Source organism: Pseudorca crassidens, chromosome 9 (genome assembly GCF_039906515.1).
Source record: "Pseudorca crassidens isolate mPseCra1 chromosome 9, mPseCra1.hap1, whole genome shotgun sequence".
NCBI classification, from domain to species: Eukaryota; Metazoa; Chordata; class Mammalia; order Artiodactyla; family Delphinidae; genus Pseudorca; species Pseudorca crassidens.
The window spans coordinates 42,440,321-42,449,884 of NC_090304.1; the positions used below are offsets into that span (position 1 = coordinate 42,440,321).

General features: G+C 37.0%; 1 protein-coding gene across 3 annotated transcripts in view; it reads left to right on the forward strand.

The window, feature by feature from the left end:
* The window catches only part of PTH (parathyroid hormone), a 117,698-nt gene extending 110,933 nt beyond the window's left edge, over positions 1–6,765 (forward strand). For 2 of the 3 annotated variants that reach the window (XM_067749825.1, XM_067749826.1), the window contains exons 5-6: positions 6,051–6,141; positions 6,261–6,765. In XM_067749825.1, coding sequence (XP_067605926.1) covers positions 6,056–6,141; positions 6,261–6,522 — 348 coding nt within the window. In that variant the 5' untranslated portion in view covers positions 6,051–6,055 and the 3' untranslated portion in view covers positions 6,523–6,765. Of the gene's footprint in view, positions 1–3,890; positions 4,147–6,050; positions 6,142–6,260 lie in introns of those variants that run through there. The other variant, XM_067749827.1, reaches the window with a different exon arrangement.
* Positions 6,766–9,564: the final 2,799 nt, after the last annotated feature.

The following is a 9,564-nucleotide window of genomic DNA, read 5'->3' on the forward strand; positions in this document are numbered from 1 at the left end:
TCTATACTCCAAATGAGAACACTTGGTCTGAAAAGTATATTTACGAGACAAGAAAAGAAGAATGTTTAGAATTAGCGGTGACATCAGTGGTCTGGTCAGCTCACTGAAAAGGGTCATTAAAAATGTGAGACTTTACTTCTTCATTAAATTGCTATGGCTGTCCAACTTCCTTATGGTTCCAAAAATAAAAATGAAAACTCTCAAAGCCTACTTTCCCCCCGCACCTCCATTTCTTTAAGAAACAGAGGGTACAATTAAATCTCAGGGGGCTTTTGAATGAGGAACACTCAAGGACTTGTTCCAGTGCTTACCTATATCATGAGAACATTACAGAGGCATCTGCACTACTAGAAATCTTTTCAATCAGTAAAGATCCCAAGGCTTCCCGAAGTGACACCCTGGTTTACACTGTGACATTCCTTGCTGTACTTAGAAGGACTCTCTCATCCCAGGCATCCAGAATCTTTTTACCCTCAGTCCCCACCTGCAGAGATGCCTTTTTCTAACTGTGAAAACAGTGCATGTCATTTTAACACTCCTCCATTCCACATAAACATGGAGAAGGAATACAGGCAGGGATGGACGCTCACTGATAGAATGGACAAAAAGCAACAAGTAGTATTTTATTTGTGAAAGTAGCTGCATATTTCATCTTTGAAGGGCTACTCAGGTATAATGTATCCCAGGGTTTATAACAGCTTATACATATAAAGAGATCAATGGCTTATTAAACGCTGCCTATCAGAGAACCACACTTGAAATATCCATCAATAAAGATTATGGAGAAAGAAAAATAAAGAAATGAATATTATAAAAAGCAAGTGGAAAATTCAACAGTTATTATATGCTGTCCTTTAAAACATTTTTACTCATTGTCTCTAACAACAGAAACGTCTGGGGGCTGGTGAGTAGGAGGGAGGAAAATTGTGTCTGACATATTAAGAATTCAGTAGCTCAATAACCCACAGGAGAGCTTAAAGCAAAAGAGTAGGTCAACTGTTAAGACAGTCACCAATTAATCTGTTGACAAAACATGGAAGTAGGAGAACTATAGCTGGATTTCCCAGCGCTGGAAGTTTCTTCTTGATGTTAAGTTCCCAAAGCCATACTAATTCTTATTGAGCAAACAGAAGGAAAAAGTATCAGTCTCAAATTAAACCTCCCATAATGCAAGGGGAAATAACACATGGCCCTTTATCCTTACCAAATGTGAGGAGGAATACAGTAGGTTGTCTGACCCTAGCTTCAGAGAACTTGAGAGCGCTGAGAAAGGCTGAGCTTTTCAAAGGAAAAAGCTACGCTCAGCTCTTTTCTGTCACTCTGACATCAGTCTCTTGTGCCCACATAGCCCTTAGCCCTCTTATTCCTAAATGGTTTCCTTCTATCTAATGTCTACAGTCCCAGAGGCTGATGGTTCAGATAAACTATGTGCCAAATCTTGGCAGCTGTGTCTCTTCGTGGGAAGGTCAAAGTAGTACTTCACAAAATCCCAAGGACACAAAATATTACTAATGCACACATGTGTTTAGAGAGGACTACAAGATAAAACTCCTAGGCATACACACAGAAGACTTCCATAACTTGTACCATACTTACTTTTTTAGGGTCATTACCCATCTCCCCCCTCCTCCCACTAGCGTGTATTCAGTCTTCATTGCCTCTATGCCTTTGCACATGCTGTTCCTTCTTGTCCTTTCTCACCTTCTCTGATGGAAAACTCATTCATCCTTGAGAATACTTAAACTTCTCAGGAAAACAACTTGCAACAACTACAGGGAAATTAGTCACTTCTTCCTCTGTGCTTTTTGTAAGCCTCTGTTAATATGGCTATTATAACGCCTATTATATTATATTCCAATTTATATGTCAAATTTCAGGGCAAGGATCATGTCACAATCATTTAGTGATTAACACAGCCTCCGGCAGATACCTAGTATATACTCAATGCATTTTTTGAATGAATAAGCTTTGTCTGTTTTCTTCATTTTTCTGTAAAACTAGTTTAATAATGTGGTTATCTTCAATATGGCAGTTTATTCTTAAATAATTGTAATAAGAGGAAGACAGTGAAAACAGTGTGCATTACTCCTGGAAAGCTGTCAGTTATACCGAACTTACCCAAAGAAGTGGGAAAAATCTCCAAATTAAAATGTTAAACATGGCTTTATAATAACAATCAAAAAATGTGTTTATAAAACCATTTATTTTTCCAGTTCTTCTACTTCTTAACAGAGCGTAAGAAAAAATGGTACACAAACATCAGGTTTAGACTTTGCATCAGAAGAGGTCTTTTAAAGGATCAAAACAATAGATTTTTTTTTTGAGTCGAAAGGGACCTCTTGGTTATCTAGTTCAACTCTCTGCTCTGTATGAATCTCTATGATATCTCTGAAAGATGCTCACCCAGCTTCTACTTGAACACTTCCAGTGATCGGGAACTCACTACTTAGGAAGGTAATTGATTCTTTATTTTGACAATTACGATATCCAAGTTGAGCCCAAATCTGCCTCCTTGTAATCTTTAGCCATTGGACTCAGTCCTTCCTTCTTAAACCACAGAAGATATTCCTTCTTCCTTGTAGAAGCCCTATAAAGAATTAAAAACAGCTACATCATCATCCCAAGTCTTTTCTTTTCCAGACTTTTCCAGTTTGATTCAACTCCTTCTGATATGTCATGTTTATCAACATTTTCACCAACCTGGTTCATATCCTCCAGGCACGTTGCAGTTTGTCTCTAAGACTTCTGAAACGGAGCCTGGAACACTACTCCAAATGAGATTTGCTCAGTGTAGAGGATTCCTCAGAACAGCACTAACACATATCTTTCATTCTAGCCTCTGTACAGGTATTTGAAATTTGGACTGGCTCTCACTTGATGTAGAGTCAAAGCTTGGCAAGAGTTAGCAGGAAAGAGGATAACATGAAGCCTGGGTAGGAGCAGAGCTAAGAGAACTAATCCAATTCTGGGGCTTTAGTTGGGAGGCAAGCTGCCTAAACGAACCCTAGATATACCAAGGGGATTCAAGGGGTTTTGATCAATAGATGGGGACAAGGCTGTAGCAATATTTGAAATTAGACAGGTGGTAGCATCTTGCCTCTATTAGGTTTTGGAGCAGGCCCTCCATCACCAGGTGGGGAACATGAGAAAAAAGACCCAACTCCTGGCAAAGAGTCTGGAAAGGGTTAGGCAAATTAGAGTCAGGGAGACTGGGGTTCAAAGAAGGGCTACATTTCTAAGGGGAAACTGAGGTAGTAAGAATTAAAATAGCTCTGGAATCATAAAGACCTTTGTTGAACTCCATCTTCTTCATTTTCCAAACCTCAGTTTCCTCATGTGAAGATAATAGTATTTACTTTAAAGGATTGCTGTGAAGACTTAGTGGGATGATATATGTAAAGTCTGGCATATAGTTACTGCTTTTCAAATGTTTTTATTGCAAATTAAAATAAAAAGAGATAAAATGTAAGTTAAATGAATTTTAAAATAATTTCACCTTTGAAGCCTTTCAAATTAATTATGTACTAAGAGCATATTCTCAAAACATTTTTAACACTTCCTTTAAGAAAAGCACTATACCTATTTTTTTGAAAGATGATCAGGAATGATATGGATTGGTTGAACATGGCTTGTAAAGTAAGCATAATGTAATATGATTCATTATAATCCTCATAATAGTTGTGCCAATATTATGGTTATAAGAAATATACTTATTTTCAGATTTTACTTTCAAATAAGTGATGACTTGGCCATAAATCTCTGAAGTCAGTCTTTTTTGTAATATAAATTCACTAATCCAGTCAGAATTACAATTCACTATTTGTTAGAAATCTTTGCATAAATCCTTTTCCCAGCCCCACACTGTTTTCCTTTTAATATCCAATTATCTAAAATTTAAGAGGAATGAGCACCGCCCCATGGGAGTGTGTGTGCTGCTCTGATCCTATAGTTAAAATTCAGAGAATTGGGAGTGACGTCATCCGTAACAATAAAAAAGCTTCTCTTGGTGTGTGGAAGACCTATATATAAAAGTCACATTTAAGGGTCTACAACTCAATTCATCAGCTTTCTCAGGTTTACTCAACTTTGAGAAAGCATCAGCTGCTAATACACCTGAAAGAAGATCGTGTCCTAAGACATTGTGTGGTGAGTAATCTTTATTTTCTCTTTTAAATTTCATATGAGTTCTTTTTTATGATCAAGCAATTATTTAATGTGTACCATTTTCTACAATGTCATGCTGCTTGTTCAAGGTAAAATGTTAAGGGAGGGTTTGAATATTATTTAATCTAAAAATGCTGTAATAAAAAATAAATTTATGCTACTAAAATATTGTTAAATCATTTATTTTTGTGATTAAAGTCTTTTGAGAGGCCTTGCTTTTTATAAACTCATCTGAAATTACATGAAAAATAATTAAAATTTGGCATGATGTGCTTTAATGGTATCTTATTAAAATTTTGAAATAAAACAGCCTAATGAGAAATGAATAATTCTGATTTAAATAATCAATGTAAATTTATTTCTCTGAGTTAAAATTCCACTTTTCCTCCAGAATATCCTCATAGAGAGCTCAATCTGTGTACTATAGTTGGAGAAACTCAGTTTTACTGCTGAATATTTATTCCCTTTACATAAAGCCTTTTCTAATTTTCTATTCTGAAAACTGTACATGAATTTTAAGGATGTTTTACAACCATTTTTCAGCTTTTTAAATGACATTCTTGTAAGAACCTCATCTCTCTATTAAGAACAAGGAAGCAAGGCAGAGGCGTTCGGTGAATGTGACAAGGCTAGAATAGGACACCAAAGCTTCTGTCCTCTGGCTATAATGATTGTTTCTAACACAAACCAAAAATGAAGAATATTCATTTGTTCCTCCTTCAATAGCTTTATATTGCACAGTGAAAATAAATATAGTAGATTATAATGCTCCTTATGCTACTTCTAAATGATGCAGATTCCCTTTAAAATATGAGTACATAGCCACCCTATGTGTATGTTAAAACGGAGAACGTTAAGTATTAAGAAAAGGCACGTCTATGATAAAAGGCTTTGCAATTGTTGAAATGCAGATTACGGTAAGACTTTTCTATTTTGAGATGAAAAGCTTAAAAGCAAAAGAGGAATGTACTAAAAATTATACTCAAACAAAATTGTTAATAAAATAAGCTGAAAAGATAAGATACAGACAGGCATTTTATATGGAGTCAAAGCTCTAAATTCATATAACAAGTAATTAATTAGATGATGTTTAAATGCTTTGACACATTCTTTTTAACGGTAGGAGAAGTGTGTGTTAATTTAGTAAAAATCTCTAAATCAGAGCCTATTCATTTGACATTTATGTTTATCATTGCGTTGAAAGGAAGTTTACTTATGAAAAAGAGATTTGCTAAGTCAACAAACACTGTTGACAATTTACCTAATTAAAAGAAGTAGGGACTTCCCTGGTGGTCCAGTTGGTAAGACTCCATGCTCCCAATGCAGGGGGACCTGCATTGGATCCCTGGTCGGGAACTAGATCCTGCACGCATGCCGCAACTAAAGATCCCACATGCTGCAAGGAGGATCCTGCGTGCTGCAACTAAGAGCCGGCACAGCCAAAATAATAAATAAATACATAAATAAATAAATAAGAAGTAGCCATTTTCAAGCTTCTTGTGTATTTAGTCATAACACAAAATGTGGGAGGAAATTCTAAACAGTAAGGTTTTTTATTCTTCATGTAGCTTAAATTCATATATTAAAACTTGCACAAGAACTCTCAAAAAGATACCTAAGAAAGTAAAGCTAATCTGTCTGATTTCTAAGTCAAATTTTGTGTATACATAATATATACTAATTATCTGTATATATAATATATACTTATATATACTGTAAAATAAAGAGGCTGATTCCAAAAGTCTCTTATGAAAAACAATCCAATTAGTTACTGTCACACTCTGTACAAAGTTGTATGATTATAAATATAAACTACTATAAATTTAATTGTATTGTTTGGAATATTAAAAATATTTTAAATGCCTCCATTTCGCTTTTTCTTTTAGTGAAGATGATGTCTGCAAAAGACATGGTTAAAGTAATGGTTGTCATGTTCGCGGTTTGTTTTCTTGCAAGATCAGAAGGGAAGTCTGTTAAGTAAGTACCATAGCCTGTTCTGCACGGTGAGGGCATGGGAATTGGATTTTTAAGGTTGGCTTTATGATTTGGAAGAGGGGAGCTAATGGAGTGATCCTCTCTGATTCTGTTCCCTCTAGGAAGAGATCTGTGAGTGAAATACAGCTTATGCATAACCTGGGCAAGCATCTGAGCTCCATGGAAAGAGTGGAATGGCTGCGTAAGAAGTTGCAGGATGTGCACAACTTTGTTGCTCTCGGAACTTCTATAGCTTACAGAGATGGTAGTTCCCAGAGACCCCGAAAAAAGGAAGACAATGTCCTGGTTGAGAGCCATCAAAAAAGTCTTGCAGAAGCAGACAAAGCTGATGTGGATGTATTAATTAAAGCTAAACCCCAGTGAAAACAGATATGATCAGAGCACTGCTCTAGACAGCATAGGGCAACAACATTACATGCTGCTAATGTTTTCAAGCTCTATTAAGATTAAGTGCCAATATTTCTAATATTACCAAACTTTATGTGTAATCTATTGCTAACTGTGGTAGCAGCAATTTTAATTGATTATTTTGATTTTACTTTTATTCATCTAAGAGCTCTTTTAATAATTCTATTTCTATTGATTCTAAATAAATGAAGTTAAGTATTTCTTCCCTGTTATAAAAATATCTTTTGGTTATGAGTAACACCAATATGTTTAAATTGAATGTGACTAAGAAGAACAACACAAATTTTTTTTAACCCTATGTCTAACATTCTGATATTTTGAAATTATCCTTTAAATATTATCAAAGTACCAGGTCCCCGAATCATCACTAGCTAGTTACTATTGTCCTCTTCATTTCAGGAAAGGAAATGAAATGCCCCTGGTCATATTCCTAGTCTGGACCCCAAATTGCAAGGAATAGAATTTTTGTGTTTCATAGAATACAACTTTGTTCATTTGTCCTTCCTCACACGCATTTCTAACAAAACGGACTGACTTAACCAAAGACAATTTAGAATATCAATGGGCATTATGGGGAACTTTTGAAATCCCCAGACTCAACGTTCTTAAAACCAAATTGGACTACCATAGCTCTAAGATTTCCAAAACTGAATGAAATGCCTATTTTGATTGGTATTATGAGGCCTCCAATATCACCAGGACCCTAAAATAGCCTCTCTGCAAAATAGGATTTTAAGGTTAACTGAGGCAAACAAGCAATTAAAGAAAGATGAAGTGGCTTCGGAAGCCTCGTGCTCCTCTTCCTTGGCGCCTTGTGCTCAGGCTTCACGTCCGGCGCCATCTTCCTCCTTCCCTTCTATACTTCTATACCCACACCTCCTCCACACCCTCAGCTCCCCCTTACTAATTCTCTCATTGAACCTTCATATTTCTTTGAAACCCTCCCCACTCCTTTTTCCTCTGAACTTATCAGAACCTGTCCCCTTAACATTAAGCCTTCTGAGGATCCAGAGACTAAACCCTGAATTTCTTATATTCCCTGGACTAAAGCTAAACTGCGAGCCACAGTTAAATATTTTCCCAAAGTAACCGAAGATCTTCACAGATTTGCTGAGGAATTTAACAGAGTCTTTCAAACTTGTCAACCTGGTTTCTCTGATTTAAATCAGTTAGTTCATATGCTTGTTGGTAAAGGCCCAGCCCAGCACTGCATGAAAACTGGTAATTGGGAAAATCCTGAAAGTCTCTAGAATCACAACTGGGAGACCAGCTTGCTAACTTATTATACGATCAAGCTTGGACAGTTGCTAGGCAACTTCATGAAGCAACTCCTAGGCCTTTTCCAAAGCCTGTTGATTGCAGCAAAATTTAGGTTTGCACAAAAAAATCAGATGAATCTGTTCATGACTATTACAATTGACTTCAGATTACTTTTAAAGAAAATTCTGGTCTTCCTTCAGATGTTTATTCCACCTGGGTAGCTTTTAACTCTATGTTTATTAATGGGCTGAACCAGGACCTTTCCCTTCTAGTAAAAAGGATCAGGATGGAATGGGAAAATATGTCCACTCCAGACTTAGTTAATCTGACAAACTTACTCTCTTGCACTCTAGATGATTCACCTAAAAGAAAGACCACTAGGGAATTCCCTGGCTGTCCAGTGGTTAGGACTCCACGCTTCCACTGCCATGGCCCAGGTTCGATCCCTGGTCGGGGAACTAAGATCCCACAAGCTGTGTGGAGTGTCCAAAAAAGACCCCAAAAAACAAAACCAAAAAAAGCCACACTAAAATTCTTCAACTCCAGCAAATAAAAACCCCTAAACAAAAACAAAACCCTCCTAGTTTCTGCTATTATTGCAAAAAGCTAGGACACTGGAAAAGAGATTGTTATACCTTTAAGTGCTTTAGGCACCTTCAGCCCTCTAACAAGCCTTTCCAACGTCCTCCCAATTCTCAATGATGGGGCTCTGAGAAACTACAGGGGCTCTTCCCAATCATCCCTCTTAATCTGCTTGGAGAAACGTCTCTCCAGATTGGGTATGAATCTGTTCCAGTCCTAACTGACACCAGAGCCACACTCTCGGTGCTTGACTCCACTACTATGAAATAGCCCCTGCCTCGAAGTACTAAAACAGTTCAAATAGTGGGGATCTCTAATCAACTGCAAGAGATGCCTCTCCCTGAACTTATTTCCTTTTGTTTGGCCCTTTGAGAGATACATGCCTTTTTCTCCTTAGTTCCTCAACCCCATCCATCTATCAGGCTGAGACTTCTTAGAGAAGTATCATGCTGGAATTTCTTTCTTCCAAAGGGAGAAAAAAAAAATCATAAAGGGAATTCCCAGGCAGTCCAGTGGTTAGGACTCCACGCTTTCACTGCCAAGGGCCTTGGTCAGGGAACAAAAATCCCACAAGCCACACAGTGCGGCAAAAAAAAAAAAAATTGCAAAGGTAGAAATAATTCTAGAACTTCAGAGTAGTCATTGAAATAACAAACCAGGTGAATTAAATGACCCCTTGACATCTTTTATTTGCTCCATCTCTAATGATTCTAGAGCTGATTCTGGAAACACTGATAGTTTGTCCCTATCAATCCAGCTACCATCTTTATTATGGGCAAAATCTCCAACTGATATTGGCAAAATTCACAGCACCCCTCCCATCAATATTCAAATAGATCTCTCAAAACCTCTGCTCAGAATTAATCAATATTCTATAGGAAAGAATCTCTAAAAAGCATAAAGCCCATAACAGAAGATTACAAGGGCCAAGGCATCATTATCCCTTGCACTAGCCCCTGCAATACTCCCATTTTGCTAGTGAGAAAACCTAAGGGCCAAGGGTAGATGCTTGTCCAGGACCTTTGAGCAATAAACAACATTGTTATCCCTCAACACCCTGTTGTTCCTAATATCCATTACTAATATCCACTCCCACTGAAAGCAATTTCTTTACAGTAATTGATTTATGCAGTACATTCTTTAGTATTCCAGTTG